This window comes from Lichenostomus cassidix, chromosome 1Aa, assembly GCF_008360975.1.
Source record: "Lichenostomus cassidix isolate B80296 chromosome 1Aa, HeHo_3.0, whole genome shotgun sequence".
NCBI lineage: Eukaryota > Metazoa > Chordata > Aves > Passeriformes > Meliphagidae > Lichenostomus > Lichenostomus cassidix.
In genome coordinates this window covers 26,318,439-26,341,377 of record NC_139480.1, presented here as the reverse complement: position 1 = coordinate 26,341,377, position 22,939 = coordinate 26,318,439, and the positions used below count along the sequence as shown (strand labels likewise).

The following is a 22,939-nucleotide window of genomic DNA, read 5'->3' as shown; positions in this document are numbered from 1 at the left end:
CAATTGTAAATTAATTGGGGAAAAATTGTTTTGTGTAGCATAGAGAGGCAAAACATTAATTCAGAATAATTTGCTTAATGGAAATTGTAATATGTTATGCATGTATTCAACGTACTTCTTTATAGGGAGATGCAAAACAATTATCAAGGATGTAAATATCAATAAACTATAATCTACACCTCTATTACAAGTAAAAGGAGAGTCAAAATACTAGATAAAATTTAATTTCTACCAAGAAATATTCAGAGTAGTTATCTGAGTGCATCAAACCTACCATCAGCTCATGAGAATTTATAAACATTTCATTACATTTAGGCACACAGGGTACAGATATGCAAAGCCACTCAACAGCACAGAGGTTTGATGTTGTACAGTCTATCTGTATGTAAGCATTCGAGTCAGTGCTAGTTCTCCATATCTTACTTACTTTAGGTCCTATATAAACAATACCTGCTCTAGGTGCACTTTCAAGAGAAACATATACTGAGCTATTAATGGTATATTATGGTATAAGTCTATTAATATATATGTATAAGTCTAAAGAGAATTCTCTTTATTTGTAAACAAAACCCTGCATGTGGTTTGTTTTATATTGGTCTAGATAGATAAACAGATAATTATATGAAGTATGTGATAAAGGGACAGCAAGAATTTTTTTTAAAAGTCACTCTATAGTTAAAGTCCCCAAACACATCTTCTTGTGACAGCAAAAGCACATAAAGTAATAAAAGAAAAATATGTAAAAACATAAGTATTTTGCGGTTTACTGGCCTTAATAAGAAAGCCACCTTAATTAGAGACTTACTGAATGTGAGATTCAATAAATGCTATTCTTCCTCTGATTAAATGTCAGAGATATAGACTTGTTGTTTCAAGATGAGAGAGCAACAATTTCGTATGTATAATAAACCCTCCAGATGATTTGTCTGTGCAATACTTATCAATGAAACTTCACAGTCGGTCTCTTAAACTGTAGCTTCTTTATTATGATATGCTTTGGTTTAATAAAAATTCATTTTTATTTTTAACACTAGAAATAAACTGATGCAAATTTGACCTGATTGTTGACTAAATCTCTGACAGAAGGCAGAGACGAAAGAGTAGTCAGAAATCTTATTGCATATATGGAAAAGAGTGGCTTGTGACGATTTTTGCTTTTCCTAGCATTAATGAGGTTTGAGACCCCCTTATTGAAGTTCCTGTCCTCAAATCCACCATTTCCACAGCCAGAGGCATTGTAGGTCAATGTGGTTATCTCAGAAAGATAAGGTTTTTGTGACTGTACAAGCCTGAGCCCCAGAGGCTCTCTATGTCCATGTGGTTATCTTTGAAAATAAAGCTCATCACCACACAATTCTACAATCTGTGCCTAACCAGACACAATCGGCCCTCAGGAATTAATGGACTTTCCTAAGTGGCATAAAAAGCATCTCTCAGCAGAAAGAAAACAGTGTGCACTGGATCATTTTGTTCAAACTCCTTGCATTTAAGAATTCAATAAATAATTTACAAGTAGTTCTAGAAGTATTCCTAGTATAGTTAGAACTTCTGTCTATAACATAGCAATATAAACACTGAAAAAACGGCAAAGAATTTTTGCAAAACTTACATTGCATTCAGAAGCCAGACATTCTGTATCATATTTGCATCTTTTTTTTTCCTGCTTTTCAAATTTGTTTGCAGGAATAAATCTGTGTTCACACAAAAAGCTGTGCAAAATGAATTCTGTGTCTATTACTTGAAATTGTTCAGCTGTAAAGCAATTTCTGGCTTGGTTTCAACAAAGTTCATAAGCAACAGTTTATGAAAAGTGAGTCATTTACTTTGAAAATAGCTCCAACACAAAGTATTACACAGAGTTAACAGTAAACACAGAATATCAAATAACAAACATGAATTACTGTGTTTTCTTTCAAACTGGTTAAATTGCAAAAAGAAAAGAAAAAAAAAGAGAAGGGAAAAAGAAAAGGTGTTGAAAAAGCATGCAGTTAACTGCTGCAGTCCAGAACTGGTAAATAAATCTAGTACATATGACAGGACACTGCAGGAAGTAGGAAACATTGATAACCCAAAGAGACATGGAGCTTGGCCTAGAATTTGAGATTTTTCAGATTATGTGTGATAAAAGCTGAGCTCTCCTAAAGGGCTGCTGGCATGGTAATTGCTGGTTTCATTCATCTCTTTTAGGCCTAAAGGACTGAGAAGTCTAATTCTTACCACATGGGTCCCCAAATAGCCATTAGACAGAGAGCCATAGTCTGAGCAGAGAAAAAAGCCCTCACAGGACAAAGCAACGAATTTTTTAATTTTTTTTTATGAAAAGTGCTAGAAATCACTGCATAGAGCAGAATTAGAATGAAGTTAACATCAGTTTGGTTTTACTTCCAACTCAGTTAAGTTCCAAAGATGGTGACCAAGAGAATGGCAAAGTAGGAATAAAACCCAGCCTTTCTCTTTGCCCTCATCTTACTCTCCTATCTGCCTCTAGCAGACAAAACCTGTTTGTACCTATTCCTTTCAGAATAAATCAAAATTTTAATTTAATAATATTATGTTAGCACTTTAACTTGTGCTCAGAATACTAGCCATCAAGGAAGTAGTTAACAAATTCCTTATCATTCCTCAGCTATTTTAAAAATGTAAGGTGCAATTGAGATGACCAAATTAAAAAAATAAAAATATTAAAGAAAATCATAGTCATTCCAAAGAGTTAAACAAATTTTCTTACCAAATGTATTTCTTTCAAACTCTGAACCTGGCTGGAAGGAAGACCATGAATGCTATGATTGGTACATAGTAGCATCTACCAGATTAGGATGTGAAAGGCTGGGAGACATGCATGGAGCTACTTTAGGTTGATTTCCAGCCAATAAGTATTCCTTACAACTTCCAGGCACAAAATTAAATCAGACCACAATTAACCTCAGCTGGATTCTGACACATACCCATACTGCAGAATGCTCTATCTGTGTCCTTCTTTCCTGCAGCCTGCCACTGAAATTTCATTTTTAACTCTACTGACCATGTCAACTTTATGAAGAAATAGATGCAGTATTGCACCAAGTGTCAGTGCCCCCATGAGTATTGTCACAAACGCCAGAAGTCACCGAAATCTGATGCTAATAATTTTGAACATTAAAGAAAAAAAGGAATATATAATAAAGATTATTACAGAAACTGTTGCTTTAGAAAGATGTTGCCTGATGGGCCCAAATAATTATCTGTATTTTTCTGGTATCTATGTGTAACCCTGCAAAATTCTTTCTACAACACACAGAATGGAAGCCTAACACTTATAAATATTAAAATATCAAACCAATATGTGTAGCCTCTGGAACTAAGGATTTTTCTTCCAGTGAAACAAATTCTGTTTCATGCTGCTTAGCTATTATTATTGTTAAAAGTGAAAGCGATTAAAACCATGGTGAAAAACTCACTGGGAGCAACTTTCAAAACAAAAATATTACAGACTCAATAGCAGTAAGAAGGGAATTAGCCAGTTCCAAAACAATCTGCCTAAACTAATTACCAAACTAATGAAGGCTAATCATTTCAAACCTTAATAACAGCTTGAAAAATATGCTATTTCACAATAAAGCAAATGAAGCAGAAAGATCTTTTTTCACTAAAATGTGCTGATTTATCTTTCCATTGGATTTGAAGGATCACATTTGTGTATAACCTACTATTTTATTTATATATTAAAACAAAAGAAATCAAAACAAACCTTCCCATTCATCAAAAATAGTGTGTTGTAAGTTTCTTTTACATTCTATTACAAGTTCAGAGGAGACAAATGTTGCCTCCCTCTCCTTAACAGTTCTAGAAATTGAGTTCATATGTAGGGAAGAAGTATTTGGGGGCATTAATAGGATAATTTTTGCTTTAACAGAATAGAATTCTTATATCTCTGACACATAGGGGAGGTCTAATTCCTGAAAGAATTAAAACCCTAAAAATAACTTGGAAGACCAGAAAGACAAAAATTAAACTCATTAAGATTTCTTCACTTTATCATTTCCTTAGTTACTAGTTTGATAGCTACAAAGTATTAAAATGAGATTATTTGGTCTAAGAAAAAAACAACTATGAATGCTTATCAATTAAGCATAGCTAATATTTAGCCTTTTGATTTGGAAACATTGAGCTTTACCTATAACCAAAACATCCTTGTTACCATCTTATTTATTAGGTCACCATCCTGGACAGTCATGGTAATGAAAAGGATGTACAATCCTTCTGGAGAAACATTCAGATCTTCTAACTCCCAACAAAACAGAAATCAGCTTCCAAGCACAAGTTCCCTTGACGAAAAAAGGTTTGGCAATAGACCAAGCTACTAAGAACACAACCTGCTTAACCTTTTTGGACTGGTACAGATCACTACATGACAAATTTCAAAGAAATACTAAGCCTTGCTTTATCTTTGTCAATATGTTATTGTAGTCTTCCATTTTTATTTCTTTCAAGCTAATTACAGGAGTTTGTAATGAAACATCTATGTCTCCACCCGCAGTAGAAATTCCATCTTTCATTAAAACATTAGGCCAGTGAATATCAGTTTTCAGCATCCAGATGACTATAAACCACAATGACATTAAAAAAGATTGAGACATCCTAACTTTGGAGAGAACTCATCTCAATAAATCTTTTGTTCAAAGGTAGGGTTCTATTAATATGAAAAAATCTTTAAAATGTTTTTTAAATTGACCCTTGAAAAAGAATTATTTGTAGAAAAAAGGCAGGTAAACAGTAAGATTATTTGTGTCTTATCCATTTACATTCAGTTCCAATTTTTTACAGCAACCTGGGAATTATAATGAAACTAGAACCGTATTTTCAATCCAAACATTTTTATGGCCTTTAGGGTATTTTCCTTACTGCTTGAAATGCAAGTCCTAAAAGCCTACTTCTGAAGGACTGCCAAACAAAGCTATTTCACCTCATAACTACTCGAGTACTCATTACTTCTATAACTTTCAAATGCTATTTCATCTTCCCTGGATGTTGCTCACATTATCACTCATGAATATCAAGAGACAGAAAAGAGCATTCTATCACCTTCAAGGAAAGGTTTTCAGGACTTTTCAAGTTCTCAGCCATTCAGATGTGATGTTTTGCTTATTAATTTAATCCCAACTGAAAATTACTGGATGGCACCAGAGATTCAGAACTTAAATTTCAGAAATACATTAGTAGAAAGTGAACCTGATTAGTCAAGGTTTGAAAATATAGGAATTCAAAAAATCATTATTCTACACTCCATTTTCCAGTCTGGATTTACTTCCAAAATATGCATTTCCCACGTACAACATGATACAATGACAAGGACAGTTCAAAGCATACTTAAAAAACCTAAGAATCATTATGGATTTTTATCTTCAAATGCTTTCAGTGCTCTATTTTCTTTGTATTAGGAAAGTTAAAGCAATTTAAGGTGACATTTCCTTGCTCATTAACAAAGGACACAAAGTCATTTGCAAGGAGACAGACAGGTGGTTTATAACTTCCATCATTATAATACTGAACAAGGTGACAACTATTGCCTGAAGGAAGGATAACTATACTACATGAGAACTTAAACTATATATTAGGTTTACCTTTATAAGAACTGCCAGAACAAAGCCCCACACCAAAGCTGAATTATCCTCATTTACCTGTTTATATTACAGTTAACCAAATTTACCTTCAATTCCCTTTTTTTGGTATTGGTTTGTGTACTGCATCAGCTAATTCCACCAAGTGAATCATCTTCAAAGTAGCTGTACTACCTGTTATGCACTACTGCAACAAAGACCTATTTACATTTTTAGAGGAACACCTCATCATCTTAATCTCTTTCTTGAGATGGTTGATCAAATGCTGTTGGGATTCTGTCTGCCTGGTTTAAACCTACTAGCTAAGGAAGGACCAGTTAAGAAGTAAATACACCCTTCCAGATATGGGAGGGTGTCCACTGCTTTAAAGTCTTCCATGGTACATGTTCATTTTTCTTCTCTGAAGTATAGGAACATATATAGTTTTAAATACTGCAGACTGCATGTAGGATTAGGAAAAAAAACTAACTCATCAACTTCAGTGTATATCTAGAGATCTTATTTTCTATGCTTCTAAACCATTTACATAGGACAGTAAGTATTCCTCCATTATGTTTGTCTGCAATGTTTTTTCTATATATAATTTTAATTATTTTTGACACATGGCAGTATATATTTTCGATTAGTTCCAATTATTTTCCATACATACTCCTAGTTAACTGGGTAGAACCGCTTATGGATTCAACAAAGACCACCAGCAATTAATCTGCATATGGCCCTTCATAGCTGACGTATTTTTCTAGAATTATGATGCACGTGCAGGGAGAGAAACAACTCCATGTTTATACAATAAATATAACTACTCCTCATCTAGCTGTAAATGATTTGTCACTGTACTAAATATTTGTACAAATAACTAACAACTCTTTCTCCTCTGTTGTCAACAAATCTAAAACTGTTTTACAGAGGAAGCAACCTTCATTTCCCTAGTTTACTTTCAGGAAATTTATTAGCATTTTCCTCATACTAACTGATTCTGCCCTAATTCCAATTTATTGTTTTGAACCTCAATGACCCGGACTATATACAGCATTTCATGAGGGTTCTTGCTTGTAGCCAATAAGCTAAACATGATTTTTGGCCTGTGCTGGGCTCATAATTTTTGTTTCACAGGCATTCTGGTGCCAGTGGTCCTCCTATGAGTAAGCAAGCATACCATGTCTTTCTTTTTACTTCTGATAATCACTCTGATGACTTCCAACTTTGAATCAGAAATTACTACTAGACCCTGAAAGCATAATTTGTCATTTTACATTGTTGAAATGTCACACTATTGCAAGATCTATCTTTACTAATTCAAGATGTTTTACTGCTGAAAAAGAGAACCATGCCATTGTCTGAAAGCATCAAGGCTGAAGTCAGGCTTAAAAAAAAGTCTTATAATAAAAACGCAGGTTGCTTTGACATAACATTATTATTACAAGATTATGCCAAATCCATCTTTGGAAGGACAAACTGGAAGGACAGTCTAAATTATTTATCTGTTCCACTTTAATATGTGTGATAAAAAAAGCTGTTTGTTCCATAAACACCACTAATAGGATCTTTTCAGTATCTTAATTCAAACTTACCTTTTCTTAAGTTTGAAGAGCAATTTTTCCATTGCACAAATACATCTGTGCATCTCTATCATTCTGATCATAATATGTGACATAGTGTTCCTACAGGTCTCCATATAAGCACCTACAGCAGATATGTCTATCCAAAGTCTTTGAATCCTAAGTAGGCATCACAAAAAAAAAATGCAAGAGAAATTAAGCTTGTCAAGAAAAATCTAATGGAAACTTTTGATTACAGTGATCACAATCTGGTTGATTGATTTGAATTCTTGAACAGTAAATACTGGTAAAAATTCTCTGAGAGATCAGAACATCAGATTGTGTGCTGACATCAGATTTGGCATCCAAAATTCAGAAAGGTGATGTAAAGATGATAGGTTCTGGAAAGCTAAGAAAGAAATACAAAATCAAGATGTGGCTATATAATGTAAGTTTCATAATGAAATAATCCTGTTCAGTGGCATGTTAATGAGCCAAATCATCTAACATTAACGAATTGAGTCAATCTTTCACTTCAGACATAATTCAAAAGAATCTTTTAAAATAACAGGAAACACTAGAAGAGTTATACATTGGGAAATAATGGAGTGGGGTAGGTGGGTATTGTATATACGTGCTGAAAATGTATATAAATGTCCAATTTTGAAAGGAAATGAAAAATGCTTGAAAGGGGATTCAGTTAATGTTCCAGGAACTAGAAGATTATTTTGCTGTAGTGACACACACTGTAAAAGGAATATTGTACTTAACTGTAAGTATTGCTGTTTATCTATCTTGTATTCATCATCTTTCTTCTGGTCTTATTTTAAAAAGTAGATCTTTAAAAGATTATATCAGCACTTTAATGTATTTACTTCTGGGGAAATAAGAAGTGAACCATGATAATCATACAGTGTTGATTAGAGCAAACAAATGGGTCATAAAAGCCAAAAAATAACATCATTTCAGGTCTAAATATAGCACTGTATTTGCGAATCACATGAAAAAACCCTTAATATGTAACATTATTAATGACATGCTCAGTTGAGCAAAAACTGTAATTAAAACTAAATACAAACCAAAATACTCTCTGCAATCAAAAATGACAGTATCCCTATGAGTTTATAATTTATCAGTATGTATAAATCACTCCAACTGTTACAAAACACAGCAGAAAAGAGAACATTTGTTTCCTGATCTTTACAATAATACTCTGGTTTATGCATTGTCAGTTTTTGCATCTTGAAGTATTTTTTTTTACCAGTCCATTTCTCTATGCTGTCTTAAGCAAGATTACAAAAAAATTATCCATTTTTGTTGAGCAATACATTGTAAACCTAGCTCCCCAGGAAGCTCAGAATAAAAGTATTCACAGTCATAAGGCCAAAGCAACTCAGCCTAATTTGGTTGGAATATTCCTGGCATAGTAAATATCTCATCCACTACTGGCACCTCAAAAATAAACTACTTTTGGTTTTTAGTTTCTGCTTACTATAATGATAAGCAATAAATGTTTTCCGTTCATGGATCTCAAACCAAATTTCACGTAGTATGTTCTAAGTATGCATCAATTACTGGCTGAGATTGTAGCAGAATGCTCCTGATATGACTGCATCCATTAAACCCATTTATATCTTTGGATTATTACAGCTGATATTCAATCCAGTGCACACTGGAAATCTTCTTTTTTTTTCTTTTTTTTTTTTTAATTATTATAAGGGCATTTACCTTGATGTGACCATGTCCCAAAACAAACTATAAATATACAAATAAACTAAAAGGTGAATTCACTAAATATTAAGAATCTGCCATTAAAGACTGATAATTTAAAGTAATTTAGGTCTTCCAAGCATAAATTTCTGTTATTGAAAAATTATAGAATAGAAATTGCAACTCCTAAAGCTATCATGTTTATTATTATGCTAGTTTTACTACAATGACCTTCTTCCCATTATAAATAAAAAAGATAAATTAATTCCCAAGGAAAATATTATGTGGTCAGTATAGCCACTATGTTTTTCTGTCTTTATTACAAATACCTGAACACACCTATTTCTATGGTTTAGGCATATTTAATATTTGCATTTTAAGAGCCTCAGAGGGAAAAAAAAATGTAGATTTTGCCAGTAGCTTAGCTGGATTTTGGCTAGGCTTTTTTACTAGACAAATGTACTACAGACACACAGAATCTGTATGGTAGCTTTCTAGAAAATCAAGCCAAAATTGGTCGAAAATCTCTAGTTCTGGCCATCTGCTAGAAGCATCTGGTAGCTGGGTACATGCACCCACATCCAGAACGTGACTGCTCTCTTGCCAACTATGTGCCTAGGTAACTGCCAACATGTGCTTCTCTACTGCTAACATGACAACTGTCAAAAAGAAGCTGAACATATACGAATAAATCTAAATTAAACTAACGTATTACTTTCCTAAGTTACAGCCATCATTTTTGTACATAATTGCTTGATGACTATGATAAATGCAATGGTAAATAAGTCACACAGTGGAATCTGTCCAAGGCTAAGAACTATAACAAGGATACCAAGGATCAAAGTATTTTCAAGAGTTATTGGTAACATTTTAGTCTAAGTGTTTCCTCTGACAACTAGAAAATATATCTGTAATACTAGCAATGTGTTACATCTTTATATAAAAATGTAATTATACATTCAATATCTGATTTCGGAAGAAGAAATAAAATAAAAATCAGTTCAGATTCTTTTTAAAGATTATTTTTCTTCATCCAAGTACACAAAATTACATGTAGTTTAATGGATACACATTGAATATATTGCAGTAGGATTTGGAAAGCTGTATTAGCAATTAGAACATAAATGACAGGTTAGAATACACATGGTAAAGAAATGTGCAATGTCCATTGAAATTCATTCTTCTGTCACATAAATATAATTTTCTAAAACCTCTTCTCACAAAAAAAAACAAAACCAAAAAACAATAAAAATTATTTTGTGCACTTCATATTAAGAGAAGTAAAAAAATAGGTGGTAACTGTAATTACTGAAATGATTAATTCCTTTGTGAGATCAAAGTAACTTTCTGTCATCTCTTGCTATGACATTTGTGAAAAGGAGAAATGTATTCAACAGCTAGGTAGTGTATGATTAAAAGTTAAAAGCACATGAGAGACAGAACAATAGAAGGAAAATCTAAAATCAAAGACTAGAAAGGTAATACAGGATCACAATAGTAACTACTAGACTATGTCTAAAGGAGAAGAATAAATCCAAGGATATTCAAAAACTGCCAGTTACTTTTTCCTTACCCTGTCTGAATCATTGTTGTCCCTTTTCTTGCATTTAATTTTTAAGCTCCATGCAGTAAAGATCACAGTTTTGTTTACCAGCAAGTGAACACACAAGGTGCTGTGGTTCTGATCCACTGCTTTAGCCCCAATGAAGAATGATGCTGCTGACATCATATTGATAATAGTAACAAAAATACTATTTCTATTAAGCTTTTTATTTTGATGGACCAGCATCTTACTTCACATACAGGTACTACCCAAGTTGTCTGCCATCCCATGGTCAGTAATGGTAATCCCATTTAAAATGGGCTAGTAAACATCCTAGTATTTTTCCATCCTCCATTTTTAAAAAAAGGTTTTACTAAATGTTCATTTATGTCCATTGAAAAGTTATTCTAAAATAGCATATATAGCAAATTCATATATGTACATTTTCCTTTGGATTCCATTTAACTTTTTGATTTCATCACATCTATTTTGAATACCGTATTTTCCAAGCTCTAAGATTTAATGTATGTTTTTTATATTTAGTTTTTAATTTAATTTTTTTAGTTTTAAATTTAAGATTTGATATGTTTATATGTTTTTCAAAATACTGTAATGTAATTTTTGATTGATCCAGGAATGAGAACTATAGTAAGATGTTAATGAATTGTATGTGGTATTCCTCTGGTATCTATTAAACTCCATTAAGATATGGTAGACAAGACCAATAGAATAGTAAACCAGACTCAAAATAGCAAGAGAGAAAGGTTAAATCTCACGTAAATCCAGCTGATCACAAGATTTTTCTGAATCTATCTGTACTTGTAGATTAAAGTAACCTCAAATCACACAATGTCCACTGATGCAAAGAACTTTTCATGATTTAGAAAACCTTGTCATTCTTGTAATTGTCAAAAGTATGAGAACTTGTCCTTTTTCACATTTTAAGCTTGTCGCTTTCCCTCAGGCAAATTTATTCCACTTAAGGAGAAAAATTAAAAGGAGGTGTAGCAAGTTCACAAAATAAATATAGACACATATGCTGAAATAGTTATTCTGATAGTTCCAATTGCTTCTGGGTTGAATACCAGCTTTGCTACTTCTTTTACATCTTGCATGTAATGCTATTTAGGACCAGCCTGAAGTTCTAAAAGTCAATCATTAGAAAAAGAGCAAAGTGGATTTCCAAAATTAGTCAAGGTCCCAGCAGAGAGCCCTAGCCAAACTTTTCAAAAATGTCCAGGTATTTCAGGTACTCACTTCTGAGATTTTCAATCTAAGACATTTGACACCATCGGCTGCCCAAGCTGAACATCTCAGAAACACACAATTTCTAGAAAATCCTCATTTGTCTTTTAATGTGAGGCTATATTTTAGCTATATGTAGGAATATAAAACATTAAGAGCATTTACAGTGAACTGTTCATTTGTGTTTGTAAAGAGAAAAATGAAATGCTTTGCTCTAGAGAGTGGAATCAATGCAAGACTGCATATGCTAGCAGAAATGCATTCCCTTTTTACACTGCCTATATAATTTTCAGCAACCCTACCAGACCAGCTAGTAGAGCTTACTTCTATAAATATTATTTCAAGACCAATTCTGTTATGAAAATCGATTATATCTATTATATTATATTATCTTATCTTTATGTGTTTTAATTAAAGATGTCTAGTACATAAGATGTTGCATCTTTTTATTAATTGTGCTGTAATAAAAAATTCCCCAAGGAAGTGATTTTCTTGGTTGTTTTGACCATGGAACAAATAAAGAAAAAATGCCTTATAAAATTATCAGAAAGATATTAAGTGTTCAAACTTCAGTCTGCATATTTCCATAACCACCACTTAGAAAACCCAAAAAAACCCCTAAATGCTGTGACTAAAATCAAGTACATTATGATATGTCTCATGCCCAATTTTTGGTTACTGACATTTCCAGATTTCTGTCCACAGAACTGTTCAAAGTGGTTATAATGACAAGAATTGAGAAGTGCTCTTTCAGTTGATGTGTTTGAAAGGTAGCTTTGTATGAACAGCTGTGTTTTCAAAATGCTTGCCACCTCTAAATTGGTCCTTGTGAAGTGCACTGTTCGCCTTATTGCCAGCAGGGCACATTGCACTGTAGCTGCTGCATTTTTAGTTTTTATCACTGTCTCTCTAACTGCTGAAGTGGAAAAGAACGATTGCCAAAACCTGACGTGTTTCTTTTCCTTTCTGCCCACTCTGACTTGGTTCTTAGCTGTCTGTTGCTCCAGTGATGAGAAACGTTGCTCAGTTTATTCATTCGCTGAATGTCTTTTCCAGCTCAAATAATGGTGATACCCTATTGTAAACGAAGTCTCCAGTTGTCAATAGCACTAAATGAAAGAAACCTAATTAAGACATACCAAGCATTGTTTACACCATAAATAATTAGGATGTAAAAGTCACACACATCAGGGTGCATTTTTCTGAAAGCAAGAGACAATACTTTAAAAGCAAGAGACACACCATGTTTAGTAAGACACTAAGGATGGATGGCAACAGGGATGGACCTCCAGAAAAAAATAAAAAATCTGTTCACAAAGCTTTAAACAGTTTTAGTACAGAAGTTCTAGTACATGAGAGCAGTAACAAAAATGCTAAAGTACTAATAGGGAATACTGATTTATTAGATATAGACTCTATTCAGCTTTTTATTTGCAGACATTAGGAAGCAAACAGTACTATTTCATCTGGATGAGGAAATACAAGTACAATCAGAGTGCACACAAAGATTTATAAATGCAGATGGCTAAAGAATTACATCAAAGACTCTAAAATTATGATGCACAGTTCTTCCTGCCGCTTGTGTGGAAACATCTATCCTGCACCTCAGCTTACTGGTGATCATCTGCTCTGGAGCCTTACCTCTACAGGCTTCTCTACTGTGAGCAATTGTAGGTGTAAGTTCTAAGAATCACTTGCATCACATCAATAATCTTTAGAGGTCACCAAAATGCACTGACAAAGAGTTAAGGTTGACATACTTGCATTATTTGAAATAACTTATTTTTAAAAGAAGAAAGAAAATGGTTTCTTTGCACAGAAACCTTTATGTATGTAAATGTCAGTTACTTTAAATAATACTCAAAGAAACAGAACAAATAACTTTCAGTTCTCTCTGTCCTTCTTATCAGTAACTTTAAAACTAGATATTCAAAATACAAAATTTTCACATAAAATTCTGGATGGTACAAAGCACTCAGCTTTAAAGCACCAGAATACATTAATAAAAAAACTGAAAATCACTGCTAGTAAGAGCATTTACATTCCATTTTTATTTACTGTTATCAGTACATATTCACTATTACTAGTTCATTAATAAAGAAAAGGAATCAATGCATTCCAAAAGTTGAAAGCAACACGAAGTTAAATGCTTATTTTCCAATACAAACACTTATCTCTGTGACATCACAATCTTCAAGCAAACTGAACTTCAGATACAGTTTATGCTGCTGAGTGCAATTGACATGAGGTTTATTTTGTTACAGTGAATGACAGCTCACTTTTCAAAATGATTTGAAGACATCTCAAGGTTGGAAATTAGTTACATGCACACAGACACAGTCACATAATCACTGCAACCAGTTAAGCCATTATACTGCTTAACTTGATCCTGGGCTTTGAGTGCTTCAAGTGCGACTGAAAAACTGACATCAGCAATCCAGGTTTTCTTATATTAGCCAAGATTGTCCATTGGGGTCACACTATAACACTATTCTAAACAAAAGACCAAAATAAAGGTTTTGCCACTCAAAGCATTATATACAATTTTTGCTGTTGATTTCACTACCCACTTTTTTACGTATTCTGTCATATGAAGTGTACTACAATCATATGATTTAGTTTTAGGTTGTCCTGCCAGGAGCAGATGAGCCTTATGGGTCCCTTTATATGATCTCATAAGCTATCATGGATGCCCATCTTACTCCAGAAACATTCTTTTATTCCACACCTTGAATGACATTCAAAACCAAATAATTTTTAAATAAAACAATACATAGATATGCCACTAGTTAAACAAAAAAATCTTTCTGAACTGTAACAGTGTATTTCAGAATGATGGCTGCAGGCTGTAAGTGTCAAAATTATTGCACAATCTGTTATTCAAGCCATTCAGCCTCAGTGAGTATTTTACACAAGACAGAAGCACTTTAACCAAAGAAATAAGAAAGATTTATGCTAGAACAGCATATGAGCTTAAGCTGGTGACTTATTAGCTAAAGCATTCACCAGAAAGAGAGAGGACATCAGACTGAATCATAACGAAGCAGAATTTCAACGTGGATCTCAGCTCTTCTTTTTTTGCCGCCTTTTGCAGAAAGTCTATCTAATATATATGACATGGAAATATCCACTCATGCCCTTACTTTTGGTTTGAGAATCCCATGGAAGCTGAAGTATAAAATCAGGAGCATAAATGCAAATCCAGGAGTATGTTGGCTCAAAAGTACGCAAAAATGTAGTTTATGTGCTTTAAATGGTACAGCTTCTCAGGTGCCTGGGACACTCCTGAAAAGTCCACCTTGGTTCATATTTTATGTTTCACAGTGGCCAATAGCAAATTTCCAGGGAGGGACAGAAAACCAGGTCAGCTACATTGTTATGCTTCCCCAGAATACTTTCACAAGTACCTTTATGGAGCAGAAGTCCCTGAGCATCATAGCAGGATCAAAAGGCTGAGATAAGATATCTGCAGTAACAGTCTGTTGAATCTCAATTTAGTTACAATTCAGGTAAGATTTTCAGCGATTTTTCAATTATTTGAAGCATACATTTTGTATTTGCCATGCTTACAAATACATTTTTAACATACAATCCAATTGAAAATACAATAGTCAGTGCAAAATGTGCTTCAAGAACATGTATAAAGAACATGTATAAATGACAAAATATTCTCCCCCAAATGGCCATCCTTTTTTCTCCCTACACAGCAAATTACATTTGTGCACTTGGCATAGAATGATTTCCACTGAGATCGCTGGTAAATGTGACAGTACTCCACACAGGGGTATCACCTTGCCTCCTGGTGGCAAAACTAAGAGCAAGTGGCAGGCATTAACAGTTCAACACAAAGCTTTCTTTTTCTGCAAGCCCCAAGTTCATCTCATTTCCCAGAACAAAGGAACAGATTATATTTTTACTGTTTCAATCACTGTGTCTTAGTATTTTAGTATAAACTGGGCCATGTGCATAAAAACATACTATTGATCCTCAAAACAGCAGAATGTTTTCTGTATGTTTATCTCACACATTGTCTGTTCACTCTATTAATAAACTTAGATGTTGAAATAAAATATTAAATGTACATAGCACAAAGAACAGCCTCAAAGATTTGCCAAATGTGTTTCAAAATGGCCCAATGCTCACATTACTTTACATAGTCCAACACCTTTCCTCTGAAATCTCATGGAATGCATAGGTGGTCAATATCCCCTATTCTCCCGGATCTGGAAAGGACACCTAAAATCCAAATGCTTGACACTTGACTTTTGCAATTCTGTCTATCTATACCAGAAACCCCTTAAAAGTTATTTATCAATGTCAATTAAGCATTGATCTTATGGTTTGTAAACAATGTCACTGTGAATTTTAACACTAAAAGCAAGGGGAGAAAGGGCATAAATGTGTATTGCACAACAGTCTTCAGAAACAAAGTCTGGGTGAAGTTAAGTGTAAAGTCTATATTCTGAAGTAATTTAAGCACTTAAGGGGTACTACTTCATATAAGAAAACACAGAAGCTTTTGTATTACATGCCTTGGAACAAAATGTACACTCAAAGCTGGATTTATTTTACTCCACAAAAAGAAAGGACATACCAAAAATCAGGGAAACACACATTTGATGCCACAAGATGCTAAGGTTTCAGTTTTTACTACAATTTGAGACCTGAAGGTAGTCTGCAAATTTTGGGTTCTTGCAGAGCTGCAGTGCAAAGAAGCAATTGCTAGTGTCATTTTTTTCCCTTATCACACAGAAGACACTTTTCTGTTATTATTCCTTGCAATTGAGGTTATTGAAGCCAGAATAAGAAAGCCAGTGATTAGCCTGAATTTGCCAAGATGACAAGCTATTTATTATAAGGTTCATATGTCTTTCTAATTAACACTTTAAAGAAAAAAAATTCTTTCTAAGCAGCAGCTACAAAAAGAATTAAAAATTATAAAACCTGCGGATTATGAATTTTTGTATATTTCTGTATAAATATCTCACAGGCTTGCCTCAGAATGTCATTAGCAATATGTATTAATCCAACCATTCCATTTCCTTTGATTATAGATAAATTACATTCTTTATAGTTACAAACTTCATGTACAAAAGTTAAATATTCATGCTCTGTAGGATTTTGCTCAGTATTTACATTTTCAAAGCCAACAGAACTTAGTCTGCTTCTAGTGATAACTGAAAGAAAAAAGAAAATATTTTAAAGGAGGATAAAATATGTAGAAAAATCTCACTGATATATTTTGCTTTATACTCTGTGGATCTTCATCTTTCTGTAGAACAATGCTCCACTGGATGTATGACAAGCTAAAAGTCTAAAGACATATTACTATATTAACTTAATTTATGCTATCTGGATACCATTATAATACTCCAGACACCACAGTCATTTTCTTTTCTTACTTGCAATAATTAACAGTAGAGAGCAAAAGATGGCTAAATTAATTTATAACTTCATAGTTTCTTATACTAATTATTTCCTCTTCTTGTATTTTAGGTCATCCTGTCATTCCTGCAAACACTAATCAATCATGGGATTTGAAGTTAATACTACTAAATAAATGAATTGTTTAATCTCCTATGACCATCTATACATACTTCATCTTCACAAAGCTCATCAATTTTATGTCATCAAGGACAGAGTGACCTTCATTTCCACAAAATGCTTCTTCCTACTGGACAAGTTGGTTACAAATTTATCATTTATCCTCAGGAAGGAAGTCCTTCACGATCGTCATTTGATAAATTCAAGTTTGTGCTTTATTAATTGACCAGGTCATACTGAATTCCAAGACCGTAATTGTGGAATACTAAAGGGTCTGTTACTTTCCTGAACATTTGAGCTAAGATGAAGGACCTTCAACTCAAAATTAATGTACTACTTGGTCTGGTTACCACTGCTCTACTACAAGCTGTAGGAAAAAAAGCAGACTGCCCAGAGTCATGTATATGTGAAATCAGACCCTGGTTCACCCCCAGGTCTGTCTACATGGAAGCTCCAACAGTGGACTGCAATGATTTAGGTCTTTTTCATTTTCCAGCCAGACTGCCTGCTGACACACAAGTTCTACTTCTACAAACTAATAATATTGCAAAAATTGAACACTCAGTAGACTTCCCAGTGAATTTAACTGGTCTAGATTTATCTCAGAACAATTTATCCTCAGTGACCAGTATTAATCTTAGAAAGATACCGCAGTTGCTTTCAGTGTACCTTGAAGAAAACAAACTAACTGAACTCCCTGAAGAATGTCTTTCTGGACTCAACAATTTACAAGAGCTTTATATTAATCATAATCTGCTTTCTGTGATTGCACCGGGAGCTTTCATAGGCCTCAATAATCTTCTCAGACTTCATCTCAATTCAAATGGTCTGCAAGTGATCAACAGAAAGTGGTTTGAAGCTACTCCTAATCTTGAAATTCTCATGATTGGAGAAAACCCAATAATCAGAATTGAAGACATGAACTTCAAACCTCTTAGCAATCTGCGCAGCCTAGTTTTAGCAGGTATAAATCTCACTGAAATACCAGATAATGCTTTGGCTGGCCTTGACAACTTAGAAAGCATTTCCTTTTATGACAACAGATTTGTTAGAGTGCCCCACATTGCTCTTCAAAAGGCTACAAACCTTAAATTTCTGGATCTAAATAAGAATCCCATTAACAGAATTCGACGAGGCGATTTTAGCAATATGCTGCACCTAAAAGAGTTAGGAATTAATAACATGCCTGAACTGATTTCTATAGATAGTCTTGCTGTTGATAATTTGCCAGATTTAAGAAAAATAGAAGCAACCAATAACCCCAGATTGTCATACATTCATCCCAATGCGTTCTACAGACTTCCCAAGCTGGAATCGCTCATGCTCAACAGCAATGCGCTGAGTGCCCTGTACCGCAGCACAGTAGAATCCCTGCCCAACCTCAAGGAAGTCAGCATTCACAGCAATCCCATTAGATGTGATTGCGTCATCCGCTGGATCAACATGAATAAAACAAACATTCGTTTCATGGAGCCAGAGTCCCTGTTTTGTGTAGACCCTCCTGAATTCCAAGGTCAGAATGTGAGACAGATACACTTCCGGGAAATGATGGAAATCTGTCTTCCCCTGATAGCTCCTGAAAGTTTTCCATCTACGCTGGATTTAAAAGCTGGCAGCCATATCTCCTTACACTGCAGAGCTACAGCAGAACCAGAACCTGAAATCTACTGGATAACACCATCAGGACACAAACTTTTGCCTAATACTATCTCTGATAAGTACTACATTCATTCCGAAGGAACATTAGACATAAGTGATGTAACACAAAGAGAAAGTGGCTTATACACTTGTATAGCAACGAATTTAGTTGGGGCAGACTTAAAGTCAGTCATGATTAAAGTGGATGGCTCTTTCCCTCAGGAACACAATGGATCTTTAGATATTAAAATAAAAGACATAAAATCTAATTCCGTTTTGGTTTCATGGAAAGCAAGTTCTAAAATTCTGAAGTCCAGTGTTAGATGGACAGCCTTTCTGAAAGCTGAAGACTCCCGGGCTGCACAGAGTGCTCGAATACCATCTGATATAAAGGTATATAATCTTACACATCTAAATCCATCAACTGAATACAAAATTTGTGTAGATATTCCCACTATCTATTCACAGAATAGGAAACAATGTGTCAACGTAACCACAAAAGGACTGGACTTGGAAGTGAAAGGCTATGAAAAGAACAACATAATAGGATTCCTTGCCTGCCTTGGTGCTCTTTTGGGAATCATTTCTGTGATGTATCTCTACAGCTGCATCTCTCAAGATATGAACTATGGCATTGGACACAGCTATCTAAGGAATTACCTGAAGAAACAATCCTTTTCACTCAATGAGCTTTATCCTCCTCTAATCACTCTTTGGGACATGGGCAAAGAAAAAAGCACAGCAATGGAAGTAAAAGCAACTGTAATAGGTGTACCAACAAATATGTCATAAATATGTCAGTATATCACCTAATTTCAGAAATAAAAAGCACATGACTGCATTTGTGCTGAAGGCAACAAGAAAAAGTATTTCTCTTAGGAACTAGATGCCTGGACATTGCTGCTGCCAACAAATGGAATATATATGACTCAGTATAAGAGAAGAATTTTAATTAACTGGCTTTTAAGGGTATTCTACCAACCAAATAAAATTACCTTCATATTCTAGAACTTTCCTGGGAATTTTAAGTCTGGAATACAGTGGAAGTAGCCAAGAACATTTTCTGTATTTTTTTTTAAATTATTATATAAAAGTAGTGGAACTGAGCAATACCTCCTCCTTTGCTGTATTACACACAATAGCCACGAGTTTTTGCAGTGAACAGATATACTAGGATTGACATATGGTGTAATGAAATGGACAAATTCTGTAGAGTAGACACAGTGAGTATGTGAATTTTTTTTAATGAGAAAATACATTTTTGATTAAAATCAAAATACTTTTTGTCTTGTTTGTTTCTAAAAAAAAACACCCCACCATTTTGGGAGCTCTTGTCTGACAATAAAAAACTCATTCCAATGTCTCATAAAATATCTCTTTACATATTTTCCCATTAAAATGCTAATCTGAGCACAAAGGATATTTTTGATGATTTAGGTTGTTTAATATTTCTAACAGAAAAGTAAATGTAGTGATAGTTTTTAATCAAATTCTATTTACTCTAAGAACATTTTAAAAGCCAAATGGATGTTGGAGATAAGGCCTCTTAAACCAACTTAAATTAGATTTCAGCATGGATATTGGTTGATGAATAGTTCTTTGATCCTTTTATTACATACACTTTTATGTGTTTGTATGAAATACTTCTGTTCTCTTAGTAATGTATGAGCCTGCACATCTTTATTTCATTATATCTGCACTACATCATTTTATTACTAGACAAAAGTAGTTTCTTGTAGAATAGATGGCAGTGCTTTTCATAGCAGTACTGCAAACCATCATCCATATAAACATAACATCTTTAATATCTACACAAAAACATCTCCATGATATTAGCCATTTTCCATGACCAAAGACATTTCTCATGTCAAAATCCCCACAGAAGCTACAAGTGAGCAGTAGAATTCCTGTGTAGCTATGTACAAAAATGGACAACTCTTCCTTCTACAGATATCCTACATAAACCTGAAGTCCTTAGGAAGTTATAAATCCACTGTGTAGCTTTAATAGCTTAGTGCACATTTAACTTGCATTTTTACACAAGCATGCCAAAAAATGTAACAGCAGTTTTTCCAGCAAAGTAAAATCTCTTAAAATTCATAGAAATAAATTCTTAGTAGTGCTAAAGTATGCTTTTTCATAATCTTCATTTACACAAAGGTTGGGGGTTTTCTACACAAGGCATAGGGTGAAAATTTTAATGTTTTCCATTAATTGGGATGTTTACTCTCTTTAATGGAGCTGGAAACTGACAAGGACATATATTTAATTTCCTCAGAAACAGAAAAGTTTTCTTACACACCTGTGTTTCCATCTGTTTCATAGTTTTCCCTCAGGAACGCAGTGCATTAAAAGCAGTACTTACTGGTTATTCAAACTAGAAAAGAGTAGCTCAGAAATAAATTAACTTTTCCTTGGCATTTGAACACCAACTTCATTCTGAAATGAACCACAAATGAAAGGGAGAAAGCAAACATAAGCATTTGAAATAGCTGGCTCGGAAATACCCAAAATACAGTACTGAACGAATTTATTAATTAAGTTTTATTACTTTTTTTCTATCAACTGCTAGACTGAAAGATAGTGTTCTATTCATAAAAAGATTAGGCATTTACTTTTTGGTAAAACATTTACTGCAATTTAAGAAAATAAACTCCAGTATTTAATCAGCTAACACAGTCAAGTGCTAACTCACATATGATCATTTCAATTTTTAGTTTAGCTAAAATGCTGTGAAATAATACCTCCAAAAAGTACCCATAATACTTAGATAAGAGATCATAGAAGAAAGGTTTATTTATATCTTAAAAGGAAATTTCCATTTCCAAAATTCTCTAATAAAACTCATTCTGCTTGTGTAGCCTGAAGTACTGACCTCAAGATAACTTAAAATAGAAATTGAGATTCTTCCCACAATCTTGTGCTGGCCAGTAATAAAAAAGACACAATGATCAACAATAATCTTATATGATATTCTTTTTTATCTGAAGCCAGAAGAGACATTTCTGAAAAGGGTTGCTATACAGTGTAGAAAATAAGTTCACATACTAGACAATCCTAGAAGAGCTGTAAGAAAAAAATTGAAAAGCATCACTCTGTCAGACATAAGGAAGAAAATAGTTCTTTTTGAACTGAATGGAGGGGATGTGTGGCACTGACAAGACAAGAAATTTTACATGGAAGAAAGTGTACAGTAAGTACGAAAAGTTCATTATTAAAACTTCAGATGATAATTCGAAGGATATAGCTAAATGGAATAGAGGAGATAGCCATTGAACACAACCCAAAAGAGCCAAAAAGAGACTGAAAATTCACCTCATGCTACAGATTAGAAAATATGCTTGGAAAAATATTAACACTTGCATGCAGCTTTTGTAGAGGTAAGAAACAAGATGACTAGAAATATATCCAGAGTTAAAAAATTGCTGGCATTGCCTGCTGAAGATCATAATACTTGAGCACAAAATGGCTTACAGAAAGATATTTTGAATCAAATTGTTGGGGAAACAATAGATACATGTGATCATTTTAGTGCATCTTTGGCTTTCATGAGCAGCAGTAGAAAAGTGTTGGAATGAAATGCCAGGTGGGGAAAAAAAAACAACATCTTCCTGGAATACAGGTTGACCTTCCAAACCTAGTGTTTTGGTAGGTCAGTTGATTGATGTACCAAATATGTAATTTGAATACCTTTCTGTTTAATACCACTGGAAATAATTTGAACCAATTTTCTCAGGAAAAGAATACATAGATACTCAGGGAAAACTACAACATAAAAAGAGAAAGATTATCAAGAGAAAGATAATCTAAACATTCAGTAAACATGAAATCAAGACAGAGAACAAAAATTAAGCTAGATGACAAAGTTTGTGAAAATAAAAGAAATAAAACCACCAAACTTCATTTCCACATATGACAACTATATAAGTTAGATATTAAACAAGAGAATTCCAATTACTCATTCATATGGATAAATTCAATTTATTACTGAAACTTGGCAAGATTTGCATGATTGGAATGTTAAAATACACAATCATAACCTGTCTAGTGACAACTGTTCTTTGAAACTGAGACTTGAGCTATTCATTTCATCTTCAATAAAAATTCTAAAGGAGTTGAGTCCT

General features: G+C 33.7%; 2 protein-coding genes across 3 annotated transcripts in view; one reads left to right on the top strand and one right to left on the bottom strand.

Annotated features, from left to right (window-relative positions):
* Positions 1-20,092, top strand: part of LRRN3 (leucine rich repeat neuronal 3) — a 32,094-nt gene extending 12,002 nt beyond the window's left edge. The window contains exon 2 of the mRNA XM_085043094.1: positions 17,130-20,092. Coding sequence (XP_084899220.1) covers positions 17,481-19,607 — 2,127 coding nt within the window. The 5' untranslated portion in view covers positions 17,130-17,480 and the 3' untranslated portion in view covers positions 19,608-20,092. The remainder of the gene's footprint in view (positions 1-17,129) is intronic.
* The window catches only part of IMMP2L (inner mitochondrial membrane peptidase subunit 2), a 405,860-nt gene that overhangs the window by 219,026 nt on the left and 163,895 nt on the right, over positions 1-22,939 (bottom strand). The gene's annotated exons all lie outside the window — the stretch shown is intronic.